The sequence below is a fragment of the Heptranchias perlo genome, chromosome 22 (genome assembly GCF_035084215.1).
Source record: "Heptranchias perlo isolate sHepPer1 chromosome 22, sHepPer1.hap1, whole genome shotgun sequence".
Classification (NCBI taxonomy): domain Eukaryota; kingdom Metazoa; phylum Chordata; class Chondrichthyes; order Hexanchiformes; family Hexanchidae; genus Heptranchias; species Heptranchias perlo.
The window spans coordinates 14,455,759-14,476,159 of NC_090346.1; the positions used below are offsets into that span (position 1 = coordinate 14,455,759).

The window sequence follows — 20,401 nt, forward strand, 5'->3', positions numbered from 1 at the left end:
TAATATTCTGTCTGGTTTATCAGTGTTTTCTGATTAATTTTTAGTGCTTAGTATTTCTGCGCAGTTTTCTAGATTACAATAATGTTATTCTTACAGATTATCTACCTAAGGAGATTTAAGAGGCTGCGCACACTGAACCTGGCTGGGAATCCTATCTGTGAGGATGAACGGTACGGTATGTACATTCCAGCCTACCTGCCTAACCTGATGTACCTGGACTTCAGATTAATAGATAAGACCACAGTAAGTGTTTAATAGCAATGGACCAGAGGTGAAATTGATGTTGTAATGAGATACTACTTGTGCACAATTAAGGATTTGTTTGATTGAACATAATACACATTTGGCACCCAATTTTGTAAGTTTGGAAAATTATTCAAACAAAATGAATTGCAGCCAAATCTTGAGTGATGATTTAGGGTTGTGCTGTCCAATGTTCTGTATCATGCAGTGATATGGAAGGGCTTCAGGTCCATGCCTCCCCACATGGATTCCAATCCTTTTGTACCATTAAGGGAAAAAACTATATGAAACTCATTAGTCTTGAGAATTTCCATTGCAACCATTTGATGAAAATTTTAAACCACCAAATAATTGCATTCCAAGTATTATTAATCTGAGAAACTCAGATATATATATATACTGGCAGCTTGAAGTTTCCACCAATTTTCTCCCCCAACCACATCCTTTCCTAATTGCGTTGAATCCTTGCTGAGGTATAATTCCAACAATGGCAGCCATTCTCCAATACCTCACTCGGGTGGCCATTCTTCATATGTGAGCCCAAACTATGAGTGCTTGCAGGCCATTTGGGTGCAGGAGGTACCCCAGCCAAGCCCAAACCTGTTCTCACCTGATGTCCACACACAAGCCCGACCAGCAGGAATCACTGGATAGCGATCAGGGGCAGGAACCTGGCTGATTTCCTTGACCTTAAAGCACAGACCTTAAGGTATGCTACGGCTATTATAGCACCCCTACTTCTGCCTTGCCTGAGATCAGCTTACTCAGCACAAAACTGGGGATCAGATGTGGGACCTTCAGGTCTGCGTGGCTCAGATAATTCAAAAGTCAAAATTAACGGCAGTGGGAATATCAAGTGTTAAGTTTTATTAAATGTACATTGTGTCCTGTAAGGGACGGGTTGGTTTATTCCTTCATTCAGATTTATTTTGTTGCCTATCGTTTGCAGATAATTTCAAACCATCATCAATTTCTTAAGCAGACCTCATTAAAGTCTTTGATTCAGGTTGATGCAATTTGTGGTTACATTTTGCAGTGTGTGGGGAGGTGATGGCCTACTACTGACATGGAAAGTAGTTCAGTTAACCGCTGTATTGCTGGCTGCAAGCCTGCCTTATATTTTTACATTTGGATATAGCCTCCCTGGCAATATCCTACACCTTTCTATGTCAGGAAGAAATGAATGTTGTTGGTAAAGAGTGGGAGTGGTGGAGGGGGCAAATCCGCCAAACTGCAGACTACATGTAATAAATATAAATACTTTCTTTACATACACCACCCCAAATGCTTTGTAAACACTGTGTTAAGATTTATGAGCCACCAAGCACACAATTCCAGCCATATCTGATTGGTAACAGTCCTTTTTAAGAATAAAATAAGGCTCCCCTTATTGCTCAGCTGCTCAAGGCCGTGAATTAATGAACCACACAGAACAGTGAGGCTCAGGTTCCATCTTCAGTCTGCGCTGAGTTACCTGATCTAGTAGTAGAATACTACAATTGGTCTCCTAATCATTCTCCAACAACCCAGGGGATGAGTATTGTCGAGAAATTGGGCTCAGCTGTGATGTCTCCTATGCTCAAATAGCCCATTGACATTCAATGTCTAGACTCACAAATGGATGGCCACCATGCACTCATACCCCAGCAAGGAGTCCACATCTTTCAGCAATGGGGAGGGGAGAAATTAACAGGAAAAGGAGCAGAAAATATAAAATAAAGTCAGCCAAACTGTATTCTGCGCTTTAAGAACACTATTTGATGCAAGTAAATGATGCTTTCTATACGCCATCACTAGTACAGCCGGACAGAGTAAGGAAACAAATAAAACATGTTTTTGAAAAGTTGCAGGGTGTTAGAGCAGCAACATGCTGTGCTGAGGGGTCGTGGAATGTGGGCAAACACGTAAAGATCTTCCATCCAGAATTCCTGACTGCAGCCGTGCCTTAGGCTTGGCTCTACCCACAAGGAAGGAGAGAACATCATCCCACACCTTTTAGATGTCAGCCGTGGGGGCTCAGTTGGTGGCACCCTCTGAGTTCGAAGGTTGTGCGTTCAAGCCCCAATCCAGAGACTTGGGCACAAAGTCTAGGCTGACACTCCAGTGCAGTACTGAGGGAGTGCTGCACTGTCAGAGGTGCCATCTTTCGGTTGAGACAAAGTACTTTTGAAGTGTAGTCACTGTTGTAATGTAGGAAATGTGGCAGCCAATTTGCGCACAGCAAGGTCGCACAAACAGCAATGTGATAATGACCAAATAATCTGTTTTAGCGATGTTGGTTAAGGGAAAGATGTTGGCCTGGAGACCAGGGAGAACTCCTCTGCTCTTCTTCGAAATAGTGCCATGGGATCTTTTATGTCCTTTACAACAGTGACTATACTTCACAAACACTTTTTTGGCTGTTAAACGCTTTGGGACGTCCTGAATTCATGAAAAGCACTATTTAAGTGCAAGTCTTTCATTTTGAGGCAGCCAGTTTTACAATGGCAGTGGCAGAGATCTGGGAGCAATTACCTGCCTCACATGCTGGGACAGGGATGCTACCTGACTCAGAGTGATCAAAGAAAGTGGAAGGGAAGAAAATGTGTTTTGCAAAAGTCTTGAATTGAAGAATCTCTATTTGTTAAAGAAAGAAATGGCTTTTCAAATGCATCGCAGTGCTATTGCGAATCTGGTGCACCGTGAAGGTGTGGCGTTTAAAAAGCTCGAGAAGATTAGGTTGGAAGAAGAAGAGCTGGCTTCACATAAGGTAGGCAAACCTCTTGTATCGTTAATTAAAGCAGTGCAATCTGCAATCAAATCTTCACGAAATATTTCTCTTAACAAACATTCAGTTCCTTTATTTTAGATAAATGTTTGTGTCAACTGATCTTGGTCAAGGAGGCACTAAAATTGGCCTGGTCTAGGGAAGGGAAAATGAAAATCAGATACACTTTCCACTCGTAAGCCCTGTCCATTGACCTCTGCTGGAAAGTACACATGTGGATGTTGTATGAGGACAGGATCGGACACCGTTGTGACGCCTTCCCACAGTTGAATAACGTGTCCATGCCCAATCTAGGCTCACACATGAAGAAGGGTTATTTGGGAGGACTGACTGCACCCCAGCATGATTCGGCACCTTAAGGAGAGAAAATTAAAGACATAACAAGTTGGGAGCACTGATGCACAGTGACATCGGAGGTAGCAGGTTCACTTCCTCTCATGGGGGGGCGCGTGCAGAGTGGAAAAGATGGAGGCAGAGTTGTCACAAGGCATCTCCCCTTGCATTACATTATTACGTACCCTATGATCACACAGAAAATTCCAAACATCACCATATACTTAGCAATACTGTGGAGAGACTGGAGGTCTGTCTAATTTTGCATTTAATCATTTATTTTCTCCCGACTGGTTTCTGCAAACTCTTTTTATTTAAAAAAAACTAAATGCTGCTGCTGCTGCTGACTATAACACTGCAGATTGGCAGCATTTCTGTGATTATAATAAAAATAGAACAAGCTACAGAGCATTTGCAAATTCTCCACTTCCAATGGAAATTCAAGTCCTGTGGCCCACCAGATGTAACTCCCCTCCTTACTGGGATGCGGGGTGGTGGGGGGGTGCGGGTGGGGAAGCAGGGTCTCTTTGGAGTCCCCAAGATGAGATGTCTGGCAATGAAAGAGGAGAACTAAGACAACCATCCTCTGTGGTAGATTTTTAAAATCTGATACCTGAGCCAGGTGAGTCTGCAGTACACCAGGGCAATGTTGATTGACTGGCCATTCTGGATCACTAATGGAACCCGGAGGGGCAAACCTGTTGACGCTGGCTGGGATTCCTCCTATGCAGTTCCAAATAATCCTGTAAGCCAAAGCCTGAGTGGGTAAGTGTCCTACCTAGACAAACAGTGGGAATCCACCAGTGCTCTGTGCTGGTAAACTTTGCAGTGTTAGCTGGTTAAATTCCAGCAATACTCTTGGAGGTTCTTAAGCCTCGGTTCTGCTGACCTGCATCTAAACTCTTTTTACTTGGGTAAGTGAGCAGTGTCCCCATGGGGAGAGAATGTGCACTCCATATCAGACAATCATAAGCTTCTGTCTGGATTCCTCAAGAGTTTAGTTTGGAGACTCTTGAACAGGGTGACACCTGCACGTGTCAGCTCAGCTAATGAAAAACTCTCACCTGATGGCTAGGTAGATAAATGTACAGCATGGTTTGTTACTGACCAAGAACATTCTTGGTTTGATCCCAAGTCAGGTCCCTTAAGTCGAAGTAACTTCTTTAGTACCATCGCTCCTTGAATAATAACCTCCACTAATTGTTCCACATCCACCTCTTGTTCCACAGTTTCAATATCCACCTTATCTGTGAAAACTGAGGTGAAGTACTTCATACTGCCTCTTTAACCTTTCTAATCTTCCCTTTTGTAGCTTTCCTATATTGTTAAGAGCTAAGGGAAGAAAATCAGAAAAAGAATTGAGTAAAAAAAAGTGCAGAAAATGGAATTGTTACATAAAGGGATCCAATTATCCAAACAGTTTGAGAAACCTCCCAATTTGGATAAACAAATAATTTTGATAACTCGTTAATTGCAATGGAATACTGCATTATACGGTATTAATTCTGCACAAAACATACAATATGGTGACGTAATTATGCACACAGGGTATGCTGAGAGGACCAGTGGTTTTGCTAACCGTTCAGTTGGGGTAAGCACTTTCCACTATAGTAGAATTGTTCTACAAGTGAGGAACACTCAGATTGTGAATACAAACACTCGCACTGCACTGCGATTCTTTAATCACTCCACTGGAAGTTGAAGCTGTGCTCAAAATTGGTCTGTAGCTCCTCCTGCGGTGGGGTGAATGTTTCTTGGTTTAATAACTCCTTTCTTTGCTTAAGGCTGCCTACGTAGAATATCTGAATGGACCCGGTCTGTTTAACTCTATGTTTACAGAAGATCCTGAAGCACCAAAGCTTTTACTGCTACCTGGAGTGTCAGAATTCGTGGAAATATATCCCTTTACAAGTGTGATGTATGTATTGAGCACGTTAAAGGGGCACTGTTGTTGCATCCAACTTAATCTTAATATGTTTGCTCCATGTTCATTTAATATTTACACCCATGGGTAACATACTGGGGTTTACAAAGTCACACACAAGAACGATTTTGTGCAGGTGGTTAGTAAAGCCCAATGCCACCAAAACAATTCCAAGCACTCCCCTTGAACTCAATCCTGTTCTCATCTAACATCCACTTCCAGCAGGGCTCATTGGATGATTTCCCCTTCCCTAATCAGGAGTGCTGAGAGCATTCGTAATGTCTTTACTGTTGGTCTGGGCCAGCACAGATCTGCGTTCAAACTTTCCTGATCTGTATGGCTCAGCTGCTGTTTGGATTAACTTGCTGAGCCATTGGGGGAGTCTCCACTGGTGAACTTTCTGAAAGGAATTAACTGAGCCACTTCGTCTTTTTTAACATTAGAAACTTGAAAACAGTTCAGCCGCTCTTTAAACTTTAGAGCCTGTTAGCAGGTTAAGGCAGGGAGTAGCCAAGCCTTATAGAACAGGAAGATCCCACATGCGATAATCACTTTGTGCTGAGTTAGCCAATCTCAGCTGGGGCAGCAGCACAATTTACCTTAGCACCCTGGGTTAGGGAGGAGAGAATCATCCAGGGTTCCTACTCCTGATCATTACCCAGAGATCCCCGTTAGAAGTGTAGATGCCAGATGGGGATGAGATCTAGTTCAGCTGTGATGCTCCTTGTGATAGAATAAGCTGCAAACATTCACTGTCTAGACTCACACACAAAGTGTGACCACTTGGTTGAGGTATTGGAAGGTGACTGGCAAACGTGCCCCAGAGAGGGAAGAAGAGTTTAATTTTTTTTTTAATAGTTGGTATTGCACCTGATGCAATGCCAAAAAGATTCAGAACATCTATCCAATAGTGATCATAACATGATCCAGTTCAATGTAGTGTTTGAAAGGGAAAAAAGTGAATCAGCTGCTAAGATTCTAGACTTGGGCAAGGCCGACTTCAATGGGATGAGACAGAGACTGTCCACAGTAAACTGGGCAAATCTGTTAATGGGTAAAACGACTGATGATCAGTGGGAAATGTTTAAAGAAACATTTAACGTGATACAGAATCAGTTTATACCCCTGAGGGGCAAGACTCTACTTGCCAAAAAAAACAGCCATGGACAACTAAAGAGGTAAGGGACAGTATAAGACATAAGGAAAGGGCATACAAAAAGGCAAAAAATGGCACAGATCCTGGCGAATGGGAAAGATACAAAGGGTCACAAAACAGATAGTAAGAGCTACAAAGAGAGTATAAAAAGAAACTCGCAAGGGATATCAAAACCAATACGAAGAACTTTTATAGTTATATTAGGAAAAAGAGGGTGGCCAGGAGCAGTGTTGGCCCCTTAAAAACTGAAAGTGGGGATATTGTCATTGACAATGGGGAAATGGCAGACATGTTGAACAATTACTTTGCGTCAGTATTTACAGTAGAAAAAGAGGATAGCATGCCGGAAATCCCAAGAAAACTCATATTGAATCGGGGACAAGGACTCGATAAAATTAACATAAAGCAACAGTAATGAAGAAAATAATAGCACTAAAGAGTGACAAATCCCCAGGACCAGATGGTTTCCATCCCAGGGTTTTAAAGGAAGTAGGTGAGCACATTGCAGATGCCCTAACTATAATCTTTCAAAGTTCTCTAGATTCAGGAACTGTCCCTCTAGATTGGAAAACTGCACGTCACTCCGCTTTTTAAGAAAGGAGAGAGAGGGAAACCGGGGAATTATAGACCAGTTAGCCTAACATCTGTTGTGGGGAAAATGCTGGAGTCTATAATTAAGGATAGGGTGACTGAACACCTCTAGAATTTTCAGTTAATCAGAGACAGCCAGCAGGGATTTGTGAAAGGTAGGTCGTGCCTGACAAACCTGATTGAATTTTTTGAAGAGGTGACTAAAGTAGTGGACAGGGGAATGTCAATGGATGTTATTTATATGGACTTCCAGAAGGCATTTGATAAGGTCCCACATAAGAGACTGTTAGCTAAGATAGAAGCCCATGGAATCGAGGGAAAAGTATGGACTAGGTTAGGAAGTTGGCTGAGCGAAAGGCGACAGAGAGTAGGGATAATGGGTAGGTACTCACATTGGCAGGATGTGACTAATGGAGTCCCGCAGGGATCTGTCTTGGGGCCTCAATTATTCACAATATTTATTAACGACTTAGGTGAAGGCATAAAAAGTCTCATATCTAAGTTTGCCGATGACACAAAGATTGGTGGCATTGTAAGCAGTGTAGATGAAAACATAAAATTACAAAGCGATATTGATAGATTAGGTGAATGGGCAAAACTGTGGCAAATGGAATTCAATGTAGACAAATGTGAGGTCATCCACTTTGGATCAAAAAAGGATAGAACAGGGTACTTTCTAAATGGTAAAAAGTTAAAAACAGTGGATGTCCAAAGGGACTGAGGGGTTCAGGTACAAAGATCATTGAAGTGTCATGAACAGTTGCAGAAAATAATCAAGAAGGCTAATGGAATGCTGGCCTTTATATCTCGAGGACTAGAGTACAAGGGGGCAGAAGTTATGCTGCAGCTATACAAAACCCTGGTTAGACCGCACCTGGAGTATTGTGAGCAGTTCTGGGCACCGCACCTTCGGAAGGACATATTGGCCTTGGTGGGAGTGCAGCGTAGGTTTACTAGAATGATACCCGGACTTCAAGGGTTAAGTTACGAGGAGAGATTACACAAATTGGGGTTGTATTCTCTCGCGTTTCAAAGCTTAAGGGGTGATCTGATCGAAGTTTATAAGATATAAAGGGGAACAGATAGTTTCTCTCTATCCACCCTATTTTCGCTGGTTGGGGATTTTAGGAGTAGGGGGCACAGTCTAAAAAATTAGAGCCAGACCTTTCAGGAGCGAGATTAGAAAACATTTCTACACACAAAGGGTTGTAGAAGTTTGGAACTCTCTTCCGCAAATGGCAATTGATACTAGCTCAATTGCTAAATTTAAATCTGAGATAGATAGCTTTTTGGCAACCAAAGGTATTAAGGGATATGGGCCAAAGGCAGGTATATGGAGTTAGCTCACAGATCGCAGAGCAGGCACAAGGGGCTGAATGGCCTACTCCTGTTCCTATGTTCCTAGTTGCAGTTATACTGCTCATCGTTTGTTGTTGAGGCTCAGAAACCACTCTGCAGAAACTCACAGATGTGCAGCATGATTGCAGTGAAATGTAGCAGTGGCAAAAAAAAATGAAACGCAATGAATTTAGTTATTAGTGAAAGTCAGATTTCAGAAAATCAAATGCAACCTGGGATATGACATCCTTTATAATCCACACATGAGAGCGTCCTTGACTATTTACCACATACAAGGTTGAGTTCGTCAAGATTTGCCAGGTGATCTTTGATTACGGACTCAAAGGATTTCATGCACGTGAGAAGGAAATGGAACATTTTTTGGAATGCTTGCGAGAAGCAAATGAAGAAAACCAGCAAAAGGGAGTAAACATCATCAAGGCATTTGAGGACAAGAACAAAGAGGTAAGGAGGCAAATCATGAAGTAAAAACAGAAAATGCTGGAAATACACAGGTCAGTCAGCATCTGTAAGGAGAAGAGAGAGGTTATTGGTGTTTTGGGTATGCAACTGAAGCAAGTACTGATGTGTTGAAGTGTACTTTAAATGAAGGATATGGCCAGGGAACAGAGGGACCTAGAAAATGCATGCCAAGGAGAGGTGTGATACCATGTCTATCAGTTAAGTGAGACCGGTGTTGTCCTTTATCATTTATGTAGGTCCACCTCATAAGCTTTCACAAATACACTTTCAACCAGCTATCATCAAGCATTTCATTTAAACAATTGTTTTTCTTAAACATTGTAGACTTTTTTTATTCGTTCATGGGATGTGGGCGTCGCTGGCGAGGCCGGCATTTATTGCCCATCCCTAATTGCCCTCGAGAAGGTGGTGGTGAGCCGCCGCCTTGAACCGCTGCAGTCCGTGTGGTGACGGTTCTCCCACAGTGCTGTTAGGAAGGGAGTTCCAGGATTTTGACCCAACGACGATGAAGGAACGGCGATATATTTCCAAGTCGGGATGGTGTGTGACTTGGAGGGGAACGTGCAGATGGTGTTGTTCCCATGTGCCTGCTGCTCTTGTCCTTCTAGGTGGTAGAGGTTGCGGGTTTGGGAGGTGCTGTCAAAGAAGCCTTGGCGAGTTGCTGCAGTGCATCCTGTGGAAGGTACACACTACAGCCACGGTGCGCCGGTGGTGAAGGGAGTGAATGTTTTGGGTGGTGGATGGGGTGCCAATCAAGCGGGCTGCTTTATCTTGGATGGTGTCGAGCTTCTTGAGTGTTGTTGCAGCTGCACTCATCCAAGCAAGTGGAGAGTATTCCATCACACTCCTGACTTGTGCCTTGTAGATGGTGGAAAGGCTTTGGGGAGTCAGGAGGTGAGTCACTCGCCGCAGAATACCCAGCCTCTGACCTGCTCTCGTAGCCACAGTATTTATGTGGCTGGTCCAGTTAAGTTTCTGGTCAATGGTGACCCCCAGGATGTTGATGGTGGGGGATTTGGCGATGGTAATGCTGTTGAATGTCAAGGGGAGGTGGTTAGACTCTCTTGTTGGAGATGGTCATTGCCTGGCACTTATCTGGTACGAATGTTACTTGCCACTTATGAGCCCAAGCCTGGATGTTGTCCAGGTCTTGCTGCATGCGGGCTCGGACTGCTTCATTATTTGAGGGGTTGTGAATGGAACTGAACATTGTGCAATCATCAGCGAACATCCCCATTTCTGACCTTATGATGGAGGGAAGGTCATTGATGAAGCAGCTGAAGATGGTTGGGCCTAGGACACTGCCCTGAGGAACTCCTGCAGCAATGTCCTGAGGCTGAGATGATTGGCCTCCAACAACCACTACCATCTTCCTTTGTGCTAGGTATGACTCTAGCCACTGGAGAGTTTTCCCCCTGATTCCCATTGACTTCAATTTTACTAGGGCTCCTTGGTGCCACACTCTGTCAAATGCTGCCTTGATGTCAAGGACAGTCACTCTCACCTCACCTCTGGAATTCAGCTCTTTTTGTCCATGTTTGGACCAAGGCTGTAATGAGGTCTGGAGCCAAGTGGTCCTGGTGGAACCCAAACTGAGCATCGGTGAGCAGGTTATTGGTGAGTAAGTGCCGCTTGATAGCACTGTCGACGACACCTTCCATCACTTTGCTAATGATTGAGAGTAGACTGATAGGGCGGTAATTGGCCGGATTGGATTTGTCCTTTTTGTGGACAGGATATACCTGGGCAATTTTCCACATTGTCGGGTAGATGCCAGTGTTGTAGCTGTACTGGAACAGCTTGGCTAGAGGTGCAGCTAGTTCTGCAGCACATGTCTTCAGCACTACAGCTGGGATGTTGTCGGGGCCCGTAGCCTTTGCTGTATCCAGTGCACTCAGCCGTTTCTTGATATCAAGTGGAGTGAATCGAATTGGCTGAAGACTGGCTTCTGTGATGGTGGGGATATCGGGAGGAGGCCGAGATGGATCATCCACTCGGCACTTCTGGCTGAAGATGGTTGCAAACGCTTCAGCCATGTCTTTTGCACTCACATGCTGGACTCCGCCATCATTGAGGATGGGGATGTTTGCAGAGCCTCCTCCTCCCGTTAGGATGAGTGCATCTCCAACAACACTCAAGAAGCTCGACACCATCCAAGATAAAGCAGCCCGCTTGATTGGCACCCCATCCACCACCCTAAACATTCACTCCCTTCACCACCGGCGCACTGTGGCTGCAGTGTGTACCATCCACAGGATGCACTGCAGCAACTCGCCAAGGCTTCTTCGACAGCACCTCCCAAACCCGCGACCTCTACCACCTAGAAGGACAAGAGCAGCAGGCACATGGGAACAACACCACCTGCACATTCCCCTCCAAGTCACACACCATCCCGACTTGGAAATATATCGCCGTTCCTTCATTGTCGCTGGGTCAAAATCCTGGAACTCCCTTCCTAACAGCACTGTGGGAGAACCGTCACCATATGGACTGCAGCGGTTCAAGAAAGCGGCTCACCACCACCTTCTCGAGGGCAATTAGGGATGGGCAATAAATGCTGGCCTCGCCAGCGACGCCCACATCCCGTGAACGAATTTTAAAAAAAAGTTGCTTAATTGTCCACCACCATTCACGACTGGATGTGGCAGGACTGCAGAGCTTTGATCTGATCCGTTGGTTGTGGAATCGCTTAGCTCTGTCCATTGCATGTTGCTTCCGCTGTTTAGCATGCATGTAGTCCTGAGTTGTAGCTTCACCAGGTTGGCACCTCATTTTTAGGTACGCCTGGTGCTGCTCCTGGCATGCTCTTCTACACTCCTCATTGAACCAGGGTTGATCCCCTGGCTTGTTGGTAATGGTAGAGTGAGGAATATGCCGGGACATGAGGTTACAGATTGTGCTGGAATACAATTCTGCTGCTGATGGCCCACATTGCCTCATGGATGCCCAGTTTTGAGCTGCTAGATCTGTTCTGAATCTATCCCATTTAGCACGGTGGTTGTGCCACACAACACGTTGGATGGTGTCCTCAGTGTGAAGACGGGACTTCCTTTCCACAGGGACTGTGCGGTGGTCACTCCTACCAATACTGTCATGGACAGATGCAATTGTGACAGGTAGACTGGTGAGGACAAGGTCAAGTAAGTTTTTCCCTCGTGTTGGTTCGCTCACCACCTGCCACAGGCCCAATCTGGCAGCTATGTCCTTCAAGACTCGGCCAGTGGTGGTGCTACCGAGCCACTCTTGGTGACGGACATTGAAGTCCCCCACCCAGAGTACATTTTGTGCCCTCGCTACGCTCAGTGCTTCCTCCAAGTGGTGCTCAACATGGAGGAGGACTGATTCATCAGCTGAGGGAGGACGGTAGGTGGTAATCAGCAGGCGGTTTCCTTGCCCATGAGATTTCATGGGGTCCAGAATCAATGTTGAGGACTCCCAGGACTACTCCCTCCTGACTGTATATCACTGTACTGCCACCTCTGGTCGGTCTGTCCTGCCGGTGGGACAGTGATGGAAGAGTCTGGGACGTTGGCTGAAAGGTATGATTCTGTGAGTATGGCTATGTCAGGCTGTTGCTTGACTAGTCTGTGGGACAGCTCTCCCAATTTCAGCACAAGTCCCCAGATGTTAGTGAGGAGGACTTTGCAGGGTCGACTGGGCTTGGTTTGCCGTTGTCGTGTCCAGTGCCCAGTGGTCCGTCCGGTTTTATTCTTTTTATGACTTTTTGTAGTGAGATTTTACAACTGAGTGGCTTGCTCGGCCATTTCAGAATCAACCACATTGCTGTGGGTCTGGAGTCACATATAGGCCAGACCGGGTAAGGACGGCAGGTTTCCTTCCCTAAAGGACATTAGTGAACCAGATGGGTTTTTACAACAATCCGGTAGTTTCATGGCCAACATTACTGATAGTAGTATTTTAATTCCAGATTTTTAATTAATTGAATTTAAATTCGCCAGCTGCCGTGGCGGGATTTGAATTTATGACTCTGGATTTTTAGTCCAGGCCTCTGGATTACTAGTCCAGTAACACAACCACTATGCTACCGTACCCTGTGATGGGGTTAGGGCACCAGGTGGCGTGATACTGAACCATACAAACCCTCAGCCTATGCTGAGTTTGCAGATCTCAATCAAGGCAGCAGTTGGGACACTAAATTGGCCTCCGTCCCTTTACCAGCGGGGATCACTGGATAGCAATCAAGATTGAGAACCCTGCCTGATTTTCTTTTTCCCCCCTCTACTGAGGCCGGTTGTAGCAACCACACTGCTGCCTTAGCTGAGGTCAATTAACTCAATACAGACCAGAAATCGAACCTGGAAACTTCCTGCTTGCTGTCTGTTTTTAACCCAATAAGCCACAGGGGACGATATGCTGAAATGGCTGTCTGCTGATCCTAATTTTGCTGAAGAAGATGGAGGGGAGCCCTGATACAGGGCTTTAAAATATTTAAAGGCATCGATAAGTTGAAGTAAACAAGCATTTTAATTTGGATGATGAACACAGGATTAGAGAACACAAGTACAAAATTAACAAGTTCTGAGCAAGGTTTTAAAAAAAAAAACTTTCTCCCACAGCATGCAGTATAGACTCTCAGACAACGGTCAGATGACACCTTTACAAAGAAGCTGCATCAATATCTGTTGTTAGAGGTCTGAAAGTTAGAGATATGAACAGCCCTGCTTGATCTTTATCCAGGGCTGTAGAGGAAGGAACTTATTATCCTTAAATTAAGGAGGTCCACAGATAGTGTGGGTAGGAAGTCCAGTCTGCAGTAATCATACATGGGTCTGGATGGAGTAGAATGATGGGCCGAATGGCTTTTTCTCAATTTGGACTTTATGTTCTGACTTTTGGTGTTTTGTCTGTTATTGAAACAACAACTTGCATTTATATAGCGCCTTTAACGTAGTAAAACGTCGCAAGGAGCTTCACAGGCGCATAATCAGATAAAATTTGACACCGAGCCCTGTAAAGAGATACTAGGACAGGTGACCAAAAGCTTGGTCAAAGAGCAAACACCAACTTCAAAGTTTTCCATGGTTGGAGGGTTAGAAGAGGTGTTACCAGTTTAAACCTAAAACCAGAAACCTCAATAATATTTTCCTACATTACAACAGTGACTACACTTCAAAAAGTACTTAATTGGCTGTAAAGCACTTTGGGATGTCCTGAGGCCATGAAAGGCGCTATATAAATTCAAACCCTATCCTTTAATAATATACCATACCTTGTGAGACTCCTTCTGTGGTATAAATATACGATTGCTGTATTGCTGCCAATGCAATATAATATTTATAAGTGGAACTGATTCTGTAAGACAAGTAATAGCCATGTGTTTAATGCACAATTAGCTCTCTGACTTCCATGAATATTGTATTACATCAGTAGATGAGTGTCCTGCTTTTGTACAGGCCCATTGGTGCTCAAGGGAATGATTTTTTATTTTTTTTTGTATCAACTTTTCTAATGTCCAAATGTATGGGATAAATTCTGTATTTAGCACCTTGTACATCAAGTAGCAATTTAATCTCTTAAAATATGCATAGGCTATTACTGCCTCTCACAGTCCATTTCTTAAAGTTAATAAATATTCCTGTGAAAATACAGAACTAGATGTAGCAAAGCAGAAAGATGTTCATAATTCTTTGCTGCTGGATAAGAAATAGGAGCAGGAGTAGCCCATACGGCCCCTTGAGCCTGCTCCGCCATTCATTAAGGTCATGGCTGATCTTTGATTTCAACTCCACTTTTCCACCCTATCCCCATATCCCTTGATTCCCTTAGTGTTCAAAATCTAACGATCCTCAGTCTTGAATATGCTCAACAACTGAGCATCCACAGCCCTCTGGGGTAGAGAATTCCAAGTATTCATGGCCCTCATTCCTCCTCATCTCAGTCAAAAATGTCCAACCCCTTATCCTGAGTCCATCTCCCCTAGTTCTAGACTCTCCAGCCAGGGGAGACATCCTTTCAGCATCTACACTGTCAAGCCCTCTTAGAATCTTATATGTTTCAATGAGATCACCTCTCACCCTTTTAAACTCCAGAGAGTATAGGCCCATTCTATTCAATCTTTCCTCATTGGACAACCCTCTCATCCCAGGATGACCGGGGTCTTAATGGTGAGACTCCTCCTTTATTCAAAGACTATGCTTTAATATTTTTCTTGTTTTTCTTTATTTTCTTTTTGTAGTTTTTTTTCTCTCTCTCCCTTTATCTTTTCCTTTCTCTTTCCTTTTGCTTTCTCACTCTCCCATTGCTATTTTTTTTTTCTCCTGCTTGCTTTTTCTTTCTCTCGCTCTTCATCTTTTCCAATTTTTCATTGTTTCTGGTCACTTATTTTCCTTTTCAAAGCACTGCTACCTCAATAGTGGTTGGAATTAGTGACAATGAGCATTTTGTATTTTTAAAAAATATATATGCCCTTCTTTCCTGTATCTGCGATCAAATCCAATTTAGTTTACAGGTTGGAGATTTGATTTATCAAACTTACTCTTAGGTAAAAGAGTAGCCAGTATATTTGGATCCAAAGGTAACTGCTGACTACTAGTTTCTTTGTGCAGCATTTTAATCAAATACAGCACATCACTGACTCCCTACGTCTAGAGAGTGTGATTCTGCAGCTCAGGGCAGCGCTCAATCAGCTGTGGAGCAGACTGATGAACCTGGAGATGCAGCTGGTTGACCAGCTGGAGGTAAGACACGACAGATTTCTCATTGTAGCGAACTATTTCCTGATGTGATTTTAAATATCCATTATGGTCAATGGAGGAGTTTAAACCTCCCCTGCAAGTGATGATTGCGTGCTGAGAAACTGTTCCATAGCTCTGCAAGTGCTAGCAGGCCTCTACTATCTCATTTGTAAGAACTTTCTTCATGTATGAACTTAGACACCTTGAGTATTGACAAACTGTTCAACCATCAGGAGGTCACAGCCAAATCTGATCCTGCCCAGTGTAGGACTAAATCAAGATTGAAGAGTAAGAAAGAAGACCTGCTAATCAGAAGGTAGTGATTGGGTGACACCAACCTTGGATTTTAAAGCTTGGAGATTGTAGGGGGAAGAGGCAATGGGCTGAAGGAGTTCCACAGTTCTGAGGCTCTGGGACAGAATGAGATAGAGTAGGAGATTGAATCTTGATTTCAATACTGTGAGGATGCATTTTGGTCAATATATTAGGGAGATTCTTGAGAAGGGAGCAAAACACTGGTTAGTTTGCAGTATGTGTTTCAGCTGCTAATTTTAATGCTTTTTTTTTGGTTGGTTTTGCAGGAAACAACTAGGGATTTTGAACGAAATATTTCAGAAATGGTTTCAACTTACGTTGAAAATGTACAAGCCCTATATCCTTTGACGTAAACACTTCATTGTCAGCAAAAGTTAACTTAAGTACATAAGAAAGCATGGAATGAGAAAAGGTCATTGATCCCATTAAGCCAGGTCCTTTCACAGACCTGTTGTGGACTCTACCTATTCTATTTAGACACCTGAGGGAATGTTCTGCATAAATGCTCCTTGATCCTCAAAAGATATTCCAACAAAATTGTGGAATATTCATCCAATGCCACATCTCATCAGAGGAACCATTCCATTCCATAGGGTGTTTGATAATCTCAGCACATCCTTATAACCTTTAATCCTGATCCTAATCAGATATTTATCTTTTTTGAATTTAATTGACATAGTATCAGCTGCAATTGCCAAGAGTCCACTAGTCTGTGACAAAAAAATCCTTCTAATCTCTAGTCTTCCTTGAGGTCTACTGATTTTGAAGCTGCATCTCTAATTCTGCACACAGTCCAACTTAAATAGTCTACATATGTTGACATTATCTACACTGCTCAGAATTTTAGGCTAGCATCATGTCTTCCTTCCAATTTTCTTCTTTCCGATGAAAAACTTTCTTGTACTATAAGATATACAATATCAAACTACATTTAATGTGTTTCTTCAGATAATTAACTTACATTTTAATCTAGCCACATATAGGCTGAAATGTGTACCATTTTCTGTGGAACATCACATCCTCTTGCCTTATAAATACAATGTAGAAGCTACCTTTTGACTTGTGTGTCCTCCAAAATGGCTATGTTAAAATCCACACATGAGCTTCCCCAATGTTCAGTAGGAACGCGTGCCATATAGTCTGGTACTAAACCATACAGATCAGGAAGATCCTAGGTTTGATCCTGGTTCTGTGTGGAATTATCTGATCTGAGCGGGGGCAATAGTTGGGACCCTAAAATTGACCTTAGGGAAGGGAAAAATCAGTCAGGGTTCCTACTCCTGATTGCTATCCGTTGATCCCTGCTGGAAAGTGTGGGTGTCAGGTTAGAACAGGGTCAATCAGAATCTGTACTACCCTCCCTGATCAGTAGCATGCTGACACCCACTGTCTAGGTTTATTCATGAAAAGTGAACACTTGGGTGAGATACGGTGTCCCAAAACCGTACCCAGCAAAAAGTGCATGCCTTCAGAAGAGGAGAAAATAGGTGGGGGAAATAAAACAAAAGATATGATTATCAGTAGAATCTTGCTATCTATCCTAAATATATTTCTGAATTAAATGGGAGTGCACTTCTGTCCTTTGGAACCTTAACATAATCTACAATAGCTCAGTGCCGGGACTTGGAGAACCATCACAACGAGGACATGTTGGAAATCGCTATAAGCAGTTATGAAAAGATGGGAAAGAATGAGGGGGAAGAGGAAATGCCAGAAGAACTCCGAGCAGTAAGAGAAGGGTTTTTCCTGCACAATGACATTCTACGTTTATATTTGAAAAAGCAAAAATTTGATTGAGTTTCTACACACTTGAACAATAAATACTCTGCAGAAAATGCAATGTTTGGTGTTTCTGGAGGGTATTTTCTCTCTTCCATTCCCTTGGCCCCCTAGAGGAGCATGGGTGAGTGGCATGTACGCAGGCTCTGCCAATGCTCCTCAGAAGCTGGTTCCGTGGAGATGCGCGAGCGCAGCCCAGAATGATGCTCCATCTCGTTTCCCCTTTCCCTCCCTGGCATCACTCTATGACACATCCACTCTACACTTCCTCCTGTCTCTCCAGCAGCCTCAATCGGATGTGATACCACAGATCAATGAGAAAACAATTCAGCCCCTTTTCAACCACCATTACAAGCACACACTCCACCTCAACCCTTATTTTGTCCATTCTTCCCAGCCTCCTTTCCTGCTATCGTGGTCTACCCTGCTCTGCGTACTCCCTCCAACTAAGCCCCACCCCAGTATTGCAGCTCTGGCTCTACCCCCGATCTTAAGTGCAGCAGCCAGCTCCCCACCCAATCCCAAGCCCAATTGTTAGCAGCTAGCTCTCTGACCAGCCCAGTCCCAAAGGCAGCAACCAGCTCCTGCATGACTTCAACTACAGCCAATCTGCTTGGTCCCACCCGAAGGTAGGTAGAGAGTAAACATTGGGCGTCCATTTAAATGCAATAGAATGGCAGCATTGTTTTACTTTTTGTATTAGACACACACTTTATGTCCTTTGAGGTATTTGCATTGTAATTTTTAAGTTTATGTAATTTACAATATTGATCTATTTAAACAACAATTTATAATACTGGAATAATTCAACTATTTAATGTGCATATATAAAGTCTTGCATATAGCACATACTTCCTCTAAATGTCACTTACTTCCTACAACACCTCGCGCATTTCATTAATGACAACCGTACTGTTATAAAACATCAACCCTTCACCATGAGCAATGTCATGGGAGATCCGCTAATATAAGATTTTATTTATGTCCCATGTTGATTGGTCCGTGCTAGCCATGTGACTGGTAATTATTATTGTTCACATGATTACCAGAGATCAATCTGCCACTCCTGTTCCGGTCATCATTTTACAGCCAACCCCAACCCCCACCTCCTTGCTCTCTCTGCGCCAACAGCCCATGCCAAGGCAACAAGACAAACTAAATGCCAACCCACTGTTCCCAGAGAAAGACCAGATCATTTCTGCAGCTATCACTAGAGCCACCTGCACTTCAAAAGTAATTAATTGGCTGCAAAGCACTTTGGGACATGATGAAAACGTTAAAAAGTGCTATATAAATGCAAGCGTTTTTTTATTACCAAACACATGCTTTATCAGCACATAACATGTTTTCTTTGTTTCTTTTATACAGCTCTTTGTAGATAAGGATACAGTCGTCAATACGGTTAATGCATCACATGACCTGCACCTGCTTAAGATTGACAACCAAGAAGACAAAATGGTGACTAGGGCAAATGGCTGGGTCACTGATTTGATTGAGAAGGTAAGGACAACCAGAATGGTTTAGTTCTGTGTTATTTTTATGTATGGTTCAGATGAATAAGCACACAAAATTTGAAGTTAAAGGGCCCATCAGCTTGATATTGTACTGTGGTAAAGACTGGAAGTCAGTAACAGTTCAAAATGCAGTGATTGAACTTTAATTCCAGGTACATGAAATAGGTATAGGGTGAATCCTGTGATAGCTGAGAAATGTAAATGCATGATATGGGACTATCTCTTCCTCGAAGGTCCTAGAATTAAAGAAAGAAGAAATAAAGTACTTGCATTTATATAGCACCTTTCGTGACCTCAGGATGTCCCAAAGCGCTTTACAGCCAATGAAGTACTTTTGAAGCGTAGTCACTGTAGGAAACACGGCAGCCGGTTTGCACACAGCAAGGACCCGCAAACAGCAATGAGACAATGAGCAAGGGACTAGTAAGAAGGAGGAATTAAAGGAAATTAGTATTAGTAAAAAATAGTGCTGGAGAAATTAATGGGACTGAAAGCCGATAAATCCCCAGGGCCTGATAATCTGCATCGCAGAGTACTAAAAGAGGTAGCCATGGAAATAGTGGATGCATTAGTTGTCATTTTCCAAAATTATACAGATTATGGAACAGTTCCTGCAGATTGGAGGGTGGTAAATGTAACCCCATTATTTAAAAAAGGAGGGAGAGAGAAAACATGGAACTACAGACCGGTTAGCCTAACATCAGTAGTGGGGAAAATGCTCGAGTCTATTATGAAGGATGTGATAACAGGACATTTAGAAGATATCAACGGGATTAGACAAAGTCAACATAGATTTATGAAAGGGAAATCATGTTTGACAAACCTACTGGAGTTTTTTGAGGATGTAACTGGTAGAATAGATAAGGGGGAACCAGTGGATGTGGTTTATTTGGATTTTCAGAAGGCCTTTGATAAAGTCCCACATAAGAGGTTATTGTGCAAAATTAAAGCACATGGGATTGGGGGTAATATACTGGCATGGATTGAAAATTGGTTAACAGACAGGAAACAGAGAGTAGGAATAAATGGGTCTTTTTCGGGGTGGCAGGCTGTGACTAGTGGGGTACCGCAGGGATCAGTGCTTGGGCCCCAGCTATTCACAATATATATCAATGATTTGGATGAGGGAACCAAATGTAATATTTCCAAGTTTGCTGACGACACAAAACTAGGTGAGATCGTGGGTTGTGAGGAGGATGCAAAGAGGCTTCAAGGTGATTTAGACAAGTTGAGTGAGTGGGCGGGCAAATACATGGCAGATGC

General features: G+C 43.3%; 1 protein-coding gene across 4 annotated transcripts in view; it reads left to right on the top strand.

Annotated features, from left to right (window-relative positions):
* drc3 (dynein regulatory complex subunit 3) overlaps positions 1 to 20,401 on the top strand; it is a 34,243-nt gene that overhangs the window by 7,674 nt on the left and 6,168 nt on the right. For 3 of the 4 annotated variants that reach the window (XM_068002966.1, XM_068002965.1, XM_068002968.1), the window contains 8 exons: positions 97 to 243; positions 2,873 to 2,992; positions 5,128 to 5,240; positions 8,643 to 8,817; positions 15,402 to 15,533; positions 16,112 to 16,182; positions 17,450 to 17,573; positions 18,993 to 19,124. In XM_068002966.1, coding sequence (XP_067859067.1) covers positions 97 to 243; positions 2,873 to 2,992; positions 5,128 to 5,240; positions 8,643 to 8,817; positions 15,402 to 15,533; positions 16,112 to 16,182; positions 17,450 to 17,573; positions 18,993 to 19,124 — 1,014 coding nt within the window. The remainder of the gene's footprint in view (positions 1 to 96; positions 244 to 2,872; positions 2,993 to 5,127; positions 5,241 to 8,642; positions 8,818 to 15,401; positions 15,534 to 16,111; positions 16,183 to 17,449; positions 17,574 to 18,992; positions 19,125 to 20,401) is intronic. The other variant, XM_068002967.1, reaches the window with a different exon arrangement.